General features: G+C 42.5%; 1 protein-coding gene across 1 annotated transcript in view; it reads right to left on the reverse strand.

The window, feature by feature from the left end:
* The window catches only part of fbxw2 (F-box and WD repeat domain containing 2), a 34,291-nt gene extending 18,446 nt beyond the window's left edge, over positions 1-15,845 (reverse strand). Inside the window, exons 1-6 of the mRNA XM_080510323.1 lie at positions 15,536-15,845; positions 14,611-14,718; positions 13,607-13,890; positions 12,788-13,010; positions 6,410-6,604; positions 5,246-5,379 (exon numbers count right to left, since the gene is read on the reverse strand). Of these exons, the coding sequence (XP_080366449.1) occupies positions 5,246-5,379; positions 6,410-6,604; positions 12,788-13,010; positions 13,607-13,873 (819 nt within the window). The 5' untranslated portion in view covers positions 13,874-13,890; positions 14,611-14,718; positions 15,536-15,845. The remainder of the gene's footprint in view (positions 1-5,245; positions 5,380-6,409; positions 6,605-12,787; positions 13,011-13,606; positions 13,891-14,610; positions 14,719-15,535) is intronic.
* Between the last annotated feature and the right edge of the window lie 2,114 nt (positions 15,846-17,959).

Here is a 17,959-nt window from a genome sequence, read left to right on the forward strand (position 1 = left end):
CCGTTTTGGCGCAGTTAAAATTGAGTGCCGGCTCACTTGGCGGCAGTTTAATAACGCGTGGCCACGACTTATTTGTCTCATTCCCACGCCTTAATAACGCGTGGCCACGCATGGGAATGAGATCAATATTTTTTTTTCACCAATGTCATCAGAGGGGCTCCGTAATTTTGCAACCATGACGAGCAAACTTCAGACCCTACCAATCTTCAAGGTCAAGGTCAAGGTCAAGGTCAGGTCACTTGGTATGCTGGAGGGTGTCCTCAGAGTACTAGTAGGTGTGTATAAAATTTCAGAGCCCTAGCTCAAAAACCTAGGCCTCCAGAGCGCAAAATGTGTTTTTAAGCACTTCGTGACCCTGTGACCTACTTAATATGCAAATTAGGTCAAGATCACCATAGTATCCCTTCCCCCTCTGAGATGTATCCACATGTGAAGTTTGGTCACTGTGGGCCCAGGGGTTGCCGAGATATAGATAGAAACGTTCGAACGGACGGACATACGGACGTACGGAGACTGTTTCAAGATCCCCCTTCGGGGCCTATCGGCTACGGCGGGGGATAAAAATTGAATTGGGATTGGCCCTTAAACTTGCACAATAATTGGATACACAACAGAGCTTCTAATAACCTGTACAAGAATGTAACATCTAACATAATGCCTCAACTAGGGCTGGGTGATAAGGCCTTTTATCAATATCTCGATATTCTTAGGCCATATCACGGTACACATCTCTGTTTTACCTTAGCCAGAAATAAAACCTTTTGATGCATGCAATCACACTTGTATGAAGATTCTATGTCTGCATTAAAACATTGTTCACACTACATTAATATATGCTAATATTTAACTTGGATGCAATAAGGGGGAAATCACAACAATGTGAATCTTGCCAAAGGAGTATTTATTTAACAACACAATCATGAAATTGTCATTTATTTCTTTTCTCTTTACTTTTCTCAATATTAAACGCTTATCCCCTGTCACCATGGACAAAGTTACAGGTCTGATGACTTTGATTTTGTCCCTCCATCCTTGTTTTCTATTGTTTAAATCAATTGGTCCCACCATTGTTGATGTAATAAATCTCTCCCCATCAACAGGTTCTGTCCCTTCACTTTTTAAACATGCATCCAGCCTCTGCTGAAAAGAACAAATCTGGACCCCACCCTTCATATGTAGCAGGTGATGGGAAATGCTCTGCATTGGTACTTCTGGACCTCAGCTCTGCTTTCGACACTGTGGTCACAGTGTCAAAACAGATGCTCTTATATTTGCCCCCAAAAATGGACACTACTCATTAGGCAGCATAGTGGGCCATTAAATGATTATAACGAACCCTACCTCTGTAACCTAGGTGCGTCTTTTGACCAGTCTCTGTCACTAGGCAGCCATGTCATTGACGCGTTCCAGCTTTTTCCACCTGCGTAACATCGCAAATGTGAAAGGTACAGTATCCAAGGCTGAGCTGGAAATGGTTTTACGTGCTTTTAACTCTTCTTGTTTAGAGTACTCTAACGCCCTTTTGACCCATTTAAATTAGTCATCTTTAAATCGCCTTCAATCTGCCCAAAATGCAGCTGCTGGTCTTTTAACAGGAACAACCCGGAGAGCCCACATTGCCCCTGTCCTCTCCTCCCCTCACTGGCTCCCAATTACCTTCAGGGTTCATATTAAGATACTCGTGCTAATGTTTAAAGCGTTACATGGCCAAGCCTCCTTCACCTATATGCCCCAAAAAGTGCTTGGGTCTGTTGCTTACGGCCCCACACACCGAGCTCAAACCCCGTGGGGATTGTGCATTTGAAGCTCTTCCACTTCAGCTAAGATGTGTTGACTCCTTTATGAAGCAGTGGAAGAACATTTTTATTCAGGCAGGCCTTTGACCTGCTCAATGGAATATTTTTGGATAGCTTTGTATGCTTTTCTTGGTTCCATATTTTATATGATCTCATCTGTTTTATTTTTTCAGTTTTTAGGGCTGTAATGCACATTGTGACTCATGTCTGTGAAAGGGGCTAATATAAAAAAAGCTCTATTCTACCCCCCCCAACTCACTTCCTGGGCCACCCGAGGCTCGTCTGGTCCACGTGGGCCAGGGGTCCTGGACCATGGCAGGAGCCAGACGGAGGTGTTGTCTTGGGGTGACGGGAGCCAGCCGGCTCGGCTTTCACTACCCACTCGTACTCTGCTATGGTGAAGTGTGTGCCGTCGCTCTCACGAGAGGATGGGATGTCTGTACGTGTGATCATTGTGTCTCAGAGAGACTGCTGGCTGCAGCCGGCAATTTCACACCTGCGGCTAAAAGCTACTGTGTGATACTGGAATATTCACGATAGTCCTTTTCAATATCATACAGAGAACAAGTCGCGAAACATAGCATATATTCGGTATATCGCGCAGCCCTAGTATTGACTTTAAAACCACATGACCTTTGTAATTTTTACAAGACAGGTTAAAACATAACCACAAACATTAGTTTCCTCAACACTCGTCTTTGTAGTCCATTTTCTATTCTATTTGTCCATCCAGCTCTTACCGCCGCCCCCCTTGTAAAACTCAATCAAGTTGTAAAAATAAAGACATTTGGGTTATTGACATTATGTGAAGAAAACAAATAAATTTCAAAGAACATAGTTCAGTTGAATTAAGGTTATTTATAGAAGTCTTTTTGATTTGAAGTCACATCAGGTCAAGTAATCAACAGCTTAAATATTGTAAAAAAATTTGTTATTTTCTGGCAAACCGTCTGGCGCCTTAGGCGGGGGAAGCAGTTCTCCACCAACACTGTTTACAGTGGAAGTGGGGAGCTGTTGACCTCAACTGGGGATGTCGTTGGGCGGTGGAAGGAATACTTCGAGGACCTCCTCAATCCCACCACCATGTCTTCCATTGAGGAAGCAGAGGCTGGGTTCTCAGAGGTGGACTCGTCCATTACCCAAGCTGAAGTCACAGAGGTTGTTGTGAAGCTCCTCGGTGGCAAGGCACCGGGAGTGGATGAGATTCGCCCAGAGTTCCTTAAGTCTCTGGATGTGCAGGGACTGTCGTGGCTGACTCGTCTCTGCAACATCGCGTGGCGGCGGGGACAGTACCTCTGGACTGGCAGACTGGGGTGGTGGTCCCTCTTTTCAAGAAGTGGGATCGGAGGGTGTGTTCCAACTACAGAGGGATCACACTCCTCAGCCTCCCCGGGAAAGTCTATTCCAGGGTACTGGAGAGGAGGGTCCGGCCGTTAGTCGAACCTCGGATCCAAGAGGAACAATGCGGTTTTCGTCCTGGTCATGGAACACTGGACCAGCTCTATACCCTCCACCAGGTGCTTGAGTGTTCATGGGAGTTCGCCCAACCAGTCCACATGTGTTTTGTGGATCTGGAGAAGGCGTTCGACCGCGTCCCCCGAGATGTCCTGTGGGGGGTGCTCCGGGAGTATGGAGTCCGGGGTCCCTTGTTGAGGGCTGTTCGGTCTTTGTATTCCCGGAGTAGGAGTCTGGTTCGCATTGCCGGCAGTAAGTCGGACCTGTTCCCTGTGCACGTTGGCCTCCGGCAGGGCTGTCCTTTATCACCGGTTCTGTTCGTTACTTATATGGACAGAATTTCTAGGCACGGCCGGGGGCCGGAGGGGGTCCAGTTTGGGGACCACAGGATCTCATCTCTGCTATTTGCGGATGATGTGGTTCTGTTGGCCCCATCAAGCCTGGACCTTCAGCGTGCACTGACACGGTTCTCAGCCGAGTGTGAAGCAGCTGGGATGAGGATCAGCACCACTAAATCCGAGGCCATGGTTCTCGACCGGAAAAAGGTGTCTTGCCCCCTCCAGGTCAGTGGAGTGCCCTTGTCCCAAGTGGAGGAGTTTAAGTATCTTGGGGTCTTGTTCACGAGTGGGGGAAAGATGGAGCGTGAGATCGACAGGCGGATCGGTGCAGCGTCTGCAGTTATGCAGACGTTGTATCGGTCCGTCGTGGTGAAGAAGGAGCTGAGCCAAAAAGCGAAGCTCTCGATTTACCGGTCGATCTTCATTCCTACCCTCACCTATGGTCATGAACTATGGGTCATGACCGAAAGAACGAGATCCCGGATACAAGCGGCTGCAATGAGCTTCCTCCGTAGGGTGGCTGGGCGTACCCTTAGAGATAGGGTGAGGAGCTCAGTCACCCTTAGAGATAGGGTGAGGAGCTCAGTCACCCTTAGAGATGGGGTGAGGAGCTCAGTCACCAGGGAGGAGCTCGGAGTAGAGCCGCTGCTCCTCCACATCGAGAGGAGCCAGCTGAGGTGGCTCGGGCATCTATTTCAGATGTCCCCCAGACGCCTCCCCAGGGAGGTGTTCCGGGCATGTCCCTCCGGTAGGAGGCCTCGGGGCAGACCCAGGACACGCTAGAGGGACTATGTCTCTCTATGGCCTGGGAACGCCTTGGGGTGCCACCAGAGGAGCTGGAGGAAGAGTCTGGGGTGAGGGAAGTCTGGGCAACTCTGCTCAGACTGCTGCCTCCGCGACCCGGCCTGGATAAGCGGCAGACAATGGATGGATGGATGGATGGAAATTTGTTCTTTCAGGCTAAAGCTCCTTTTTGGAGTAAGAAGATGACAAAATAATCTGCAAATAACGACAACTTCAAATACTTTATTTCATTTTAGTGTTAAAGTACAATTCTATATTTAGTTATACTTTTAATGAAAACCGAAGGTTTTTTGCAGTTTTCGCAATTATCTATTTACTATAGAGCTTGCGGCACACTCACACCCAACAGGCCTTTTCGATCCAGACAAAGATGTGAGCATCCTTCAAGCCGCTGTGTTTTTCTGCAGACAGATGTTTTCAACATGATGCTAATGCAAATACATTGCACTGCATCGTCACTGATCTCAATGTTGTTTAGTCTGCAAGTCATCAAACAGCTCAGGCACAACAGTTACTTTTATTAGAAAGTGGATGTTTGAAATATTTAGACACATGAAACCCTTTGACAGGCCAGTTGAGGCCCGCGGCCATGTGTTTCACATCTCTGTTCTAAAGACAAGAATTGTGGGAATTTATTTAGCAGCTCTCATTCACCACAAACTAAAAATTATTTTTAAAGCATCCAAACCTGAAAAACTAGACTGTAAAAGTGTTGATAATATCAGTTGCTTAAATCTGAACCTAATTCAGATTCTATGTGGAGATTAAAAGATGAAATAGTAAATATGAACTGTGTTTAAAGTTTCCTCCAGATGCAGCGGTGAGGGACAGAGACTGAAAGGTTGATCTGACCTTGGTGACCCACTCAGTGTGTCCGGTCAACGTGTTGAGACAGGCTCCAGCAGACAGAGCCCAAACTTTCACAGAGAAGTCTGCAGAGCCACTGACCAGCACATCCAGCTCATCGTTGTAGTCCACACTGAAAACTGACCACACACACATGCATTCAATAAACACACTGCGCAAACAGACAAATGTCACATTTCTTACACAAGCCTTTCATTTGAAGGGATTATGTTATGCAATATGGAATATCACATATTTTATAAGAATTGACTTTGTTATTTAAGAAAATGATCCCTGTTTGCAATTTGCTATAAATATCCATGCATTTTGCAATACATCATTTTATTTTGCAGTTAGAAACAACTGGAAGAGTTCCTTCTTTTTATTAAAAATTATGCATTATTTAAAAACCAACCACAAAGAAAATCTTCATCCATAGAAATCAAGATATATCATAATAACTTGTATTTTAAACACTCCAGCATATGAAATACTGCAACTAATTTTGTCAAAAAATGCAGTTTAATCTGAAAATGAAGAAGCATTTCTGTTAATACGTTTCAAGTTGATTTTTAAGCCACAATTGCTTCCATAGTGTTCAGACTATTTATAACAACATGCTGTTGATTGATTGATTGATTGATACTTTATTGTCATTGTACAGGTACAGGTACAACGAAATTGCATTCACATAGAAAGTTTTGGGGAAAGAAGGACACATGAGGTGAGGAGAGGAGGGAAAAAGGCAGATTAAAGACTGTGTTCTGAGGAGCAAGAACTTATTAATTAATGTTATTTATTAATGATGTGAAAGTCCCCTTTTGTTAAATACTAAGGTGTTATGCGATAACAGTCTTATAGAGAACAAAAATACAAATACTGAAAAACTGGGTTTTTGTTTCTGCTCTCAATTAAAATGTATGTTGCTTAAAACACAAACACTTAAGCCAGCACAGCGGGAGGAAACTACTGGCCAAATTGCAGAGTGCTGGAGAAATGGAAATCCAATTATGAAAACCATCATAACAGATGTTATTTTTATATTTACTTTGTGAAAGTGGAGTGTTCCTCCATTTTATTACTTCCTTACTGGTCCCCAAAACGAGAGAATAAAGGTTTTCCTTCTTTGTGAAGAACTCTGGATCAGAGACTAGTTTCAGGTGGACGTACCTGCTCCCGTGTGGCCTCGGAACTGCTGGATTTTTGACCCCGTGCTCCACTCCCAGCATGCAATTGTGTTGTCAAAGGAGCCGGTGACCAGCTTCTGCTCATCAAACTTGACAGTGGCGCAAGTGTGTGTCTGAATCCCGTAGATACACTGTCCAGTGCGAACGTCCCACAGTTTGGCAGAGAGATCATCAGACCCTGGTAACAAGGACGACCACATTACTCCAGTGAACAACACTCAACGGTGCCCAGTTTCATGCTTACTTTAACAAACGTTCAATAAAAAGATGTTTTGGTCCGTTTTACTGCCCTGTATTAATCCCCTATGGGAGAATGTCCCCCCCGAATTGAAACACAGAGCAGCACTCAGGGGGACCTGATGAGGGCCAAGGGCCTTGCCCAGGGCCCCTCGGTGAATGATTTGTAGGACTGTGGAAGTAAACCAGAGTAACTGGAGGAAACTCACACATGGGGAGAACATGCAAACGGCCCTGGGCAATATTTGAACGCGTGAGGCGAGAGCATGAAGCACTGCTCCACCATGCAGTCATAGAGAATAGCTTCACAATGATATGGTGTGAGAGGTGAAAGTTGTTTCCAGGCAAACTCTACCAGTTACACCAGCACATTGTCCAAGAAACCGGGAAGTGTTTTCGGTTCCCATTTTCAGGATGGAGATGATCAAAACCAGAGCACCTCATTCATAGCTCGTACAGTGAGGAAACTTTGTGGATTGCTGAGGAGTCAGTCTTTAGAATGGTCTGGTGGGACGTCTGATAAGACCTTTAAGACCTAGAGCAGGGGTGTCAAACTCATTTTCACCCAGGGCCACATCAGCATAACGGCCCATAAAGGTACATGTAATCACCATATTTTATAGAATGTTTGAACCTCACGTTCCCAATAGTTCCCCAAGGTTTGTATTTGTGCACTACATGTCTATTGGGAACAGTACAGTCTTTATTTTAAGACAATCAGACCTTCAAGACCTCACGGGCCACATAAAATAATGTGGTGGGCCACGTTTGGCCCGCAGGCCTTGAGTTTGACACGTGTCCGAGAGGATGAACACAACTAGGGATGGGCCGGTCCGGTCCAGTATCGGTATCGTGTTCCAATATGAACGTAAATCATGGATCAGAAATTTCCCATCCAACCTGCAGAGCTTTCTAATCCATGAAGCTTCATCTGTGCTTCTGCTGAATGAGTCCACATGTGTTTCTGTTCCTGCTCTGCTGGCTGCAAAATGTGGAATGGATTTCCTGAACGGAGGTGGGTCTCAATGAGAGGCAGAGTATTGAGTCAGGAAATCCTTTCCACAGTTTGCAGCCACCTCAGCATGCTAGGGAAGTAGAGCTATCCGTGCTATCTGACTTTTCATGATAACATGTCTCTGTTTGGACGGATTTTATGCACAAAACACTGCAAACTATTGAGTTGAATGTTTGTAAAGGTATTGTACAGTGAGGCAGACGCTCTGGAACCAGATGTCAGTGTTTTAAAACACCAACCCATTCCTCCGCGGCAGCAGGTGATTCACACCTCCGTGAAGCTGCGTCCTCCTCCACGCTGAACTCCCTGAAAATAGTCCCAATCATTTGTGCTGCAAGAGCTGTACAAGTTGCAGTTTGTGCTGTGTTGCTAAAGAATTCCTCCAGGAATTAATACAGTGATTGTGAGGTTTTAAAGATGGAACTGGTTTATTATGAGATGATGACGTCACTCAGACCCCCACATTGTCCAAAGTGAACAAATAGTTTGGACTGTTCCTTTTCTCACCTTCTACTAACCTCAAGTTGTCTTTTCAAAGAATACATGCATACATTCGTATATTTCATACTTTACTGAGAGGACTTTATTACTGCCTCATATAAAATCAACAATAATGATTATATTATTATTACAGCAAGCACAGCTCTGGTATCAGAAGATATTTAAATGTGGGTATTGGGATCAGATCGGAAGTCAAAAAGCCTGGATCAATGCATCCCTAAACACAACTGTGACAAAGAGTATGACTGTTCATTTTGGACTCCCACATCAAATATCTGTGCAAAACATCTTTGTATTACCAGCAAGCCTCCATCCATCATTCATCCTGCTCGACGCTGAAACGCTTGTCCATGTCTTTGTCTCCTAAAGGTTGGACCACTGCAATTCCCTCGTCTTGGCATCACCAGCAAAAGACCTTCATAAGCGTGAGTACGTCCAGAACAGTAACGCCAGACTACAAAAACCAAGAAGCACGAGCACATCACACCAACCCTGAAATCCCTGGGTAGGCTCGCGTCTTTGCCAGAACACAATACAAGATCTGTCTCCTCAGCTACCAATATCCATGGCAACAAGGAACTGTTCACCCCACCCACCTCAACATGTTCCCTCCACTCCAATAATTCATCACACGTTCACAACCCGGGGACCAAACTCTGCATCTTCAGTGTGCAGGAGGTACCCAGGGCCTCATGTACAAAAATGTGGGCATGTTCATTTTCATGATAAATTGCAGATGTATCATGACTGAAATGACCATGAATGTGTCGTACCTCGCACTAACCTCATGGCTGGCATACGCACTTTTCCAGAGCTATTGATTGTCTGACAACACTCAGGTGCAGTGTTTTTCTTCTTCTTTTGGGTTTAACGACATCCATAAAGCTGCATTACCACCATCTACTGGTTTTATCTATCTACACTTCCCACTGATCGCGTCATCAATGACCATTTCCCTTCTTCTTCACTTGAGTTCAACGCTAGTTGGCATCCATGAAGAGGTCCTACCACCATCTGCTGGTTCAAGCTAATCCATACTATTCCCAACAGAAAGCAAGCGAGAGCAAGAGCGAGAGCGAGAGAAAGAAAGAAGGAAAGAAAGAAAGAAGGAAAGAAAGAAAGAAAGGGCAATCTTCTTCCTTTCTTCATCATTGTTTTATTTTATTTTCCTGATGGTGGAGAGAGGGCAATCTAAGGTGGGGGGCTCATTTAAATATGATTTGTGCATCTGGACAGAGAGGAATTGATTCCCAAATTGATCAAGATGTACAAAGAAAATGTACTTGGATTCATGTGCAGCCACAGATTCATACATCTGCATGTGTTTGTGCATGCATTTTCCAGATCTGAGCGCATGCCATGTTTCAGAAGTATATCCATGAAGTCTTTGCACATAAGGCCCCAGGCCTCCATGAGAGTTTCTCCCTTTAAGCTGTTTCTAGTGTCGACTACCACGACAAAACTGAGTGCCGGACCCACTATAAGAAAACAAGTTCATCATGGACCCGAGCACACTGGTGGTTATTCAGGGGAACTTTCTTCAGGGGTCATTCCATGTGATCTCACAGATGGGGGTTGCATGACCATCTTCAATTTGCTTGAGCAAATTTGTGGTGGAAGATAGTAACAAAATCACATTGCACACACAATTTCAGAGCTTTAGCTCAAATAGTTTTTGAGTATTAGTATTTCAGAGAAATCATATTTTGCCCCTAAAATGGTGAAGAAAATCCTCGGAGGTATTTTTTGAGTTTTTAAATGCATCTGAATCAGCCTACAGACCCCACAGCTGCACCAAACTTGCTCCAGAGAGAGGACTCATGTTTGTGATGTTATAGCACAACTCCCAGCTTTATATCTTCTCTCAAAACTTAATGACAGCGTGTCAAAAATGCCTAAAATGAAGAAAATCCTACTCGCGAGTAGGGTTTGAGGCCTTAATTTGACTAGAAATGAAACAATTTAAGGTTTAGGAACACTTGGCCCCTATTCTAAACAACCTTGTGCACATATGGGATGAACAGGAACTTTTTGGAGACAATAACTGAGGAGATATTCAATGTGGAATTTTGAACCCCACAAAAAGTGATCGATTTTCAAGAAGCCAGAATGAACTGATGCACAGGTTGTAGAGGCCTGTGGCTTTGCATAGGAACTCATCTATCCTTTATCTAAAAGCACACAATCAACCATCTTCCTTCCATGAGGGGATCATGCTTAGTTTTGGATGCAAAATAAGGGCTCGGTCACTATTTGCAAATTTGAAGATTACACATAATTATTGCACAAAAAGTAAGGTTGATCCATCATAAAAGAACATTAAAATATTCCTCCAGTTTTCAGTTGCTCGGCAGCAACAACTCATGTATTCTGGTCTTTGAACTGTGTGAATGCATTTATAATTTTGGCTTTGATTTTAGCATCCAGTTTGTACTGCCTTCCTCTCCTGCCTGTGATTGGAGCTGGGATTACACACAAGATGTGCTGGAGAGGCACCCAGCATCTGTCTTCTTTACTGGGCCACCTGAAGGAAGCTGCTGGTCCACTTGGATGCATGAATATGACAAACACATCCTCATGTTCTTCAGACTTTTCTTCAATCATTCCTACCCACCATTTGCCATCATAGACACATGCAACATACTGGCCCACTTTCAGGTCATTTGGCTGGACAGCGGCCTGACTTCCTTGCCTTGCCACAAAGTACTGCTCATCCCCAGAGACTCTGCTCACTTTCACTTCCTGCTTTGACAAAGGGATGAAACAGTGGTTATCACGAGTACCAGGTATTGTGCTGGCTGATGCAAATCGCTGTTGCAGAGGTTGCTGGTTAGCATCGACATCTTCTTGTGATACAAAGAAGAACTTTATATTGTGAATGTTCTGTTCACACCAGTCAAACAACTGCTGAGCTGTCAGAATCTGTCCATCAACTGGCGCTTGTAGACTTGCCCTGGCTGCAAGCCTCTTTACTGTGCCTCCAATGCCATCACAAGTGTTCTTACCATGACTCGTGGCAAAGAAGTGCCACTCAGCTGCCAGACCAAAGTCATCTTTGTGGTGACAGATGTTCGAGAAATTCTTGTAGTTCTTATACTGGGCAGCTGAGCCATCACTGAAGTAGATAATCTTGTGAACCTGTGGCAGTTTCTCCTTGATGTAGTTATAGATCACTGCCTTCTGGAAGGCATAGACTGCAACTGTGTTATGCTGTAGACAGTCACTTATACAACTCATTTTCGCCCCCTTATTTACAAATTACAGGGTGAAAGTAAGTTCCAGCAAAATGTGTTACCACTACAAATATGTAGTGCCATCTTAGTAGAAAATTAGTTCCAGGAAAAATTTGAACACACTAAAAATGTGCTAAAGGGTGAGAATTAGATCCAGGCAAAAATAATTTTTTTCACGGTAAGCTAGTGACACGTATATTCATGATACATTGTACAGTGATGTCACTAGCTTTTATAATAGGGGGTTATCTCGGGGAAAGTAGGAGGCTATTTTGAGATTTCATTAAATATAATGCTGTATTATTTGCTGTGAAAGTTATAGGCAGCAATTAGGCCTTGAGTAGGAGGTCAAAAATAGCTTCCAGCTGCCCTCCAGCAATGAACCTGTAATATAGTAAAACATGATTGCGCACATGTATACAAATTAGCAAGTTGCTAATACATGTATCTGTATTTTTCCTCAAATATACATGATATACAAATGTTATAATTAAAGAATGTAAATATCATTTTAATGCACCTTAATGCACACAGATTAACAGTACTACATACTAAATGTATCTAAGCACTAGAATCGCGAATGTACTATAATTGGTCACTTTGGCTCTAAAACTAAGCATGATCCCCTCATGGAAGGAAGATGGCTGATTGTGTGCTTTTAGATAAAGCATAGATGAGTTCCTATGCAAAGCCACAGGCCTCTACAACCTGTGCATCAGTTCATTCTGGCTTCTTGAAAATCGGTCACTTTTTGTGGGGTTCAAAATTCCACCTTGAATATCTCCTCAGTTATTGTCTCCAAAAAGTTCCTGTTCATCCCATATGTGCACAAGGTTGTTTAGAATAGGGGCCAAGTGTTCCTAAACCTTAAATTGCTTCATTTCTAGTAAAATTAAGGCCTCAAACCCTACTCGCGAGTAGGATTTTCTTCATTTTAGGCATTTTTGACATGCTGTCATTAAGTTTTGAGAGAAGATATAAAGCTGGGAGTTGTGCTATAACATCACAAACATGAGTCCTCTCTCTGGAGCAAGTTTGGTGCCGCTGTGGGGTCTGTAGGCTGATTCAGATGCATTTAAAAACTCAAAAAATACCTCCGAGGATTTTCTTGACCATTTTAGGGGCAAATATGATTTCTCTAAAATACTAATACTCAAAAACTATTTGAGCTAAAGCTCTGAAATTTTGTGTGCAATGTGATTTTGTTACTATCTTCCACCACAAATTTGCTCAAGCAAATTGAAGATGGTGATGCAACCACCTACATGAATATCACGTGTTTTCAGGAATACTGACCCTCAGGCACACATGGAATACCACATCAAACACCTGTGATTGACAGCTGAGCCATCAATGAAGTGGAGCCGAGGTGTACCTGTGCAGAGGAGGCCGTCCTTATAGTAGAGGGCATACACTCGAGCACTGTGACCAATGAGTGAGGACGTCTCAAAAGCTTCCTGGTCCTTCAGCTGCATCATGCGCAGATTGGCCTTCAGGTAGATGCCCTTCCAGTGAACGGCATCTTGAATGGACTCGTCAATCCTCCAGCCAAGCTCGCGGCACACATTCTGCCACACCTCTGTACAGGAGTTGATCACCTGCAGGAGGGCACACACACACACACACACACACACACACACACACACACACACACACACACACACACACACACACACACACACACACACACACACACACACACACACACACACGAAAGCTGAGCAAATGAAAGTTCATGTCAAATCCATAGATAGTTTGTGCCATTCAGTCATATTTCATCGTTAATCAGTCAAGTAAATCTGCTCAAATGAAAAAAAAAAAACCATTTCTGTTCAGAATATTGTTATTTTATACACTTAGATCAGTAGTTCTTAAAGTATGAAGTTAGTGTGGGTGATGCTTTTTTTTTTGCTTTCAGAAGACATTATAAAAATAAATAAATAAATAGTAAAAATATTGATGATTCTACTAAAACAGATATTTGGACCTCAGAAGTTGCTGAAAGTGTAATGAGACATAAGACCATGCTGGATATCAGTAAAGACAGGTGCAGTACAAACATCAATCATCTGTTAATAGCAGAATGCAACAGGCATCCCACCACAGACGTTGTCATTTTAACAACATGTACTCTTATTGTCTCATGTGAACTGTCCTGTGAAGGCCAACCGCTGTCAGGACAGACAAAAGGTACCTTGTTCCATTGTTTACAGACCAGGCAGCATGTCAGCAGGGTCTGAGGGTCCAGCCAGCGCAGCAGGTAGAAGGCCAGCTCCAGAGGAAGCAGGCGCAGGAAGTCGCGTTTCAGCAGTGTTTCCAACCCGGTGGACAGATGTCGGAGCTGGGCAGCGCCACTCAGAGATATGAGCTGGTCCAGAGATTGGTTGCGCTGCTGGTCATTCAGAGTAAGGAATGTGGCTGAGACGGACTCTAGCCACCGCTCAAAGGCTGCCTTCTCCATGGGCACATGAGAGCGACCTGCAACTCCCACAAAGGAAAAGCAGAATTTGACTTTAGCATCAGATTTACTTGTGAAAGTAACAAGTACAAAAACTCTAAACAAAACAAAAAAAAAACACAATGCAATCTAAATCAAGACCATTCACAACATCCAATAATCCAAAATGAGCAGTTCCACCATCATGAAATCACACAAAGTAATTTCTTAAACCACTCCGCTACAAACAAACATCAACTCCAGAAGCACTGTTTACAGTCTGCATCTGTCTGCTCATAGTAAATGTCAGAAAAAAAGAGAATACAAAGCACAATAGCGGACTAACGGAAGTCTTTTACCTTGTCAAAGTGCTACTTACTCATTTATACACCAGCCACTTCAATATGTACTCATGTTCAACAGCTTGTTAATGCTAACATCTGTTCACCCAGTAAACTGAGCAGCACAGTGTGTTTCTGCATGTCAACACAATGAAGAAGGTCAAACTGAGCATGAGAATGACAATGCAATTACGTGACTTTGAACCTTCCTGGTTGTTGGTCTGAGTATTTGACTGCTAGGATTTCTACACACAACCATCTCCAGGGGTTCCAGAGTTTGGTGAGAAACATAAAATATCAAGTAACGAGCATTTCTCTGAGACAAGAATCCATGTTGATGCTACAGGCCAGAGGAGAATGGGCAGATTGGTTGGAGATGACAGAAACACAGCTGGAACTCAAAGATCCTCCATTTCCAACCTGCAGTGTGCAGAAAGCTTTTCCTCCAGGGTAAAGCTTGAGGTTGATGAAGAACACAATGGTTGTCCCAGCTACTGTCAGGTGACAGTTCACACAGGACCGCCAAACCTGGAATATAGAAGATAAGAAAAAGCGTGACTGTTTTTCACCATCTACCGAAGGATTGTTGCTGACACTGTCCATCCTTTTATGACGACAGTGGAACGTTTTCTGTCGGACACTTCCAGCAGGGTGATGCAGCAGCGCACAAACAACAAAACAATTCAAAATGGGTCTCCAGAACATGACAATGACCTCCCAGTCACAAATCTCAGACCAGAAAGGCTCCTTTGCGATATGGAGGACATGGACATTCACACCAGAATTCTGCAGGTACTGTGTGAAGGTAGAATGTCAGTATGGACCAACATATTCAAGGATGGTTTCCAGCACCTTCTTGAATCCAAGACCCCAAGAATGAAGGAAAAAGTGCTTCCAACAAATAGTAAATTCCCTCATTTTATGGGCACTGAAGTTCCCTGAAGGCTATGAGAGGCCAATTAAAGAAGGCAATCGGGTTTGTCTGGAAATGTATCACAGTAATCACGTGTGTTGGACTTATTACTTCAACCCAGTGGACGTAATTCATGATGTTGCAGAAGCTTTATGGGTGAACCTTCACAAGGGACTTTTCACAGCACAAAACTTTAAAACACAGCTGTAACGTAGGCTGAAACAAATGCGTTTAATACTCTTATTACAGTCAGTGATTTAATCAATGAGCATGGGCATCTAGTCAGCATTTTAATGCAAATAACTTAGCTTGGCTAGTTAGCAACTTTTGCAGTTAACGTTAGCTTCTATTTCAGTTCAAAGAGAAGTTCGCTTAAATCAACCAGGAGTGTCTGTTACAAAGATTTCAATGTGATAATAAAAGTTCACCAACCAGAAAGTTGCGACGAGTTGTTTTATCAGTAGCTTCCAGGCTCGGACTTTACATAGCGAAGTTAGCCGCCGAGCTAACCTGCCAGCTACCAGGCTCTGAGAACCGGCCACCAAACTTTACCGCTGCTGTTCGCTCAACTCCAACATCAGCATTTCCAACGCTCATACCGCTCGTTTACATGTTTCCAGTGGGACAAGCTGCTTCAAGGAAACGATATCGAAAGTGGGGAAGAACGATAGCAGCCACTGACAGCGTGAACAAGGAGGGGACGGACGCTATCCTCTATTTTGGGCTAATAATCCCTCAAGGTTGTCTGATAGGAGGCTCCTCACACGTTCATGCCAACACAGATCACACACAATCTCATCATTATTATAAGTAAACAACAGCCATGCAAATAACTAAGCCGCACAGATTTGTTCTTGCTTTGCTTCGTAATTTCCTCTTACTGTCATCCGAATTACCTGTAAGACTGTACTGCAGGGTGTAAAACATAAAATCCTAGTAGAGTGGCTTCCGGTGTAAGATCATAGATGTATAGAATTAGAAGCAGCTATGGAAGGCAAGTGTTGCTGGACCAGAGAGCGATGACTGGAAACACAAGTTGACAGAAAACAATAAGTAAACATGAATGAGTAGATATAGTATACAGAAGAGTAATAGGGACACAGAAAAAAAAATACAACCCCTCAAACCCCCATGGGCTTCAGAAAAAGTAGGAAATCAAAGGCAAGATTTCTTTTTTGCACAGAGTAAAAAAAAAACGTTTTTTAATACAGTGACAGACACTCATCATTTGCCCATGGATGTAAACTCACATTAAATCACTTAATTCTGACGATATAGGGTTGCTACGGAAGCATTCTCATGAAAAAACAAAAAATCAATTGTTCTTCTGAATTAATGACATAATTACTTCAAAATTATGAGATTAAATAAATTATTTTAGAAATTGTCTCTGTTTTTCTGAATTTCCGAGATACTGTTTTCTGAAAAAAAAAAATTGGCTGTTTTTCTGAATTTACGAGATACTGCTTTCGCACACAAATCCTACGGTGGCCCTGAAGTGCAAACCACAACAACAAATCACTAAACACAACAACAAATTGAAAAACACAACTGCAAATTGAAAAACACAACACAAATGAAAAAACACAACTGCAAATGAAAAAACACAACACAAATGAAAAAACACAACTGCAAATGAAAAAACACAACACAAATGAAAAAACACAACTGCAAATCAAAAAACACAACACAAATGAAAAAACACAACTGCAAATCAAAAAACACAACACAAATGAAAAAATACAACTGCAAATCAAAAAACACAACACAAATGAAAAAACACAACTGCAAATGAAAAAACACAACAACAAATTGAAAAACACAACTGCAAATCAAAAAACACAACACAAATGAAAAAACACAACACAAATGAAAAAACACAACACATTAACTTAAACGGAAAAGGTAGGAACCAAACTTTTGCCACAGCTGATGTAAAAGTTTGGTGACTCCTCCACCAACTCTTTCCCGCAGCTTGGACAAAACATTGTTCCTTGGTATTTTCTCCTCTCAAATCCAAACGCGCCACGAGTGAAATGACTTCCGCTTCATAAAGCGGCAGGGTCCCGTCGTCCAAACAGCGATATCTCTTTCTGCCAACTGGTTCCTACCTTTTCCGTTTAAGTTAATGTGTTGTGTTTTTTGATTTGCAGTTGTGTTTTTTCACTTGTGTTGTGTTTTTTGATTTGCAGTTGTGTTTTTCATTTGTGTTGTGTTTTTTGATTTGCAGTTGTGTTTTTCATTTGTGTTGTGTTTTTTGATTTGCAGTTGTGTTTTTTCATTTGTGTTGTGTTTTTTGATTTGCAGTTGTGTTTTTTCATTTGTGTTGTGTTTTTTCATTTGCAGTTGTGTTTTTTCATTTGTGTTGTGTTTTTTCATTTGCAGTTGTGTTTTTTCATTTGTGTTGTGTTTTTTCATTTGCAGTTGTGTTTTTTCATTTGTGTTGTGTTTTTTGATTTGCAGTTGTGTTTTTTCATTTGTGTTGTGTTTTTTCATTTGCAGTTGTGTTTTTTCATTTGTGTTGTGTTTTTTCATTTGCAGTTGTGTTTTTTCATTTGTGTTGTGTTTTTTCATTTGCAGTTGTGTTTTTTCATTTGTGTTGTGTTTTTTCATTTGCAGTTGTGTTTTTTCATTTGTGTTGTGTTTTTTGATTTGCAGTTGTGTTTTTCATTTGTGTTGTGTTTTTTGATTTGCAGTTGTGTTTTTTCATTTGTGTTGTGTTTTTTGATTTGCAGTTGTGTTTTTTCATTTGTGTTGTCTTTTTTCATTTGCAGTTGTGTTTTTTCATTTGTGTTGTGTTTTTTGATTTGCAGTTGTGTTTTTTCATTTGTGTTGTGTTTTTTGATTTGCAGTTGT

The sequence above is a fragment of the Blennius ocellaris genome (genome assembly GCF_963422515.1).
Source record: "Blennius ocellaris genome assembly, chromosome: 15".
Lineage (NCBI taxonomy): Eukaryota > Metazoa > Chordata > Actinopteri > Blenniiformes > Blenniidae > Blennius > Blennius ocellaris.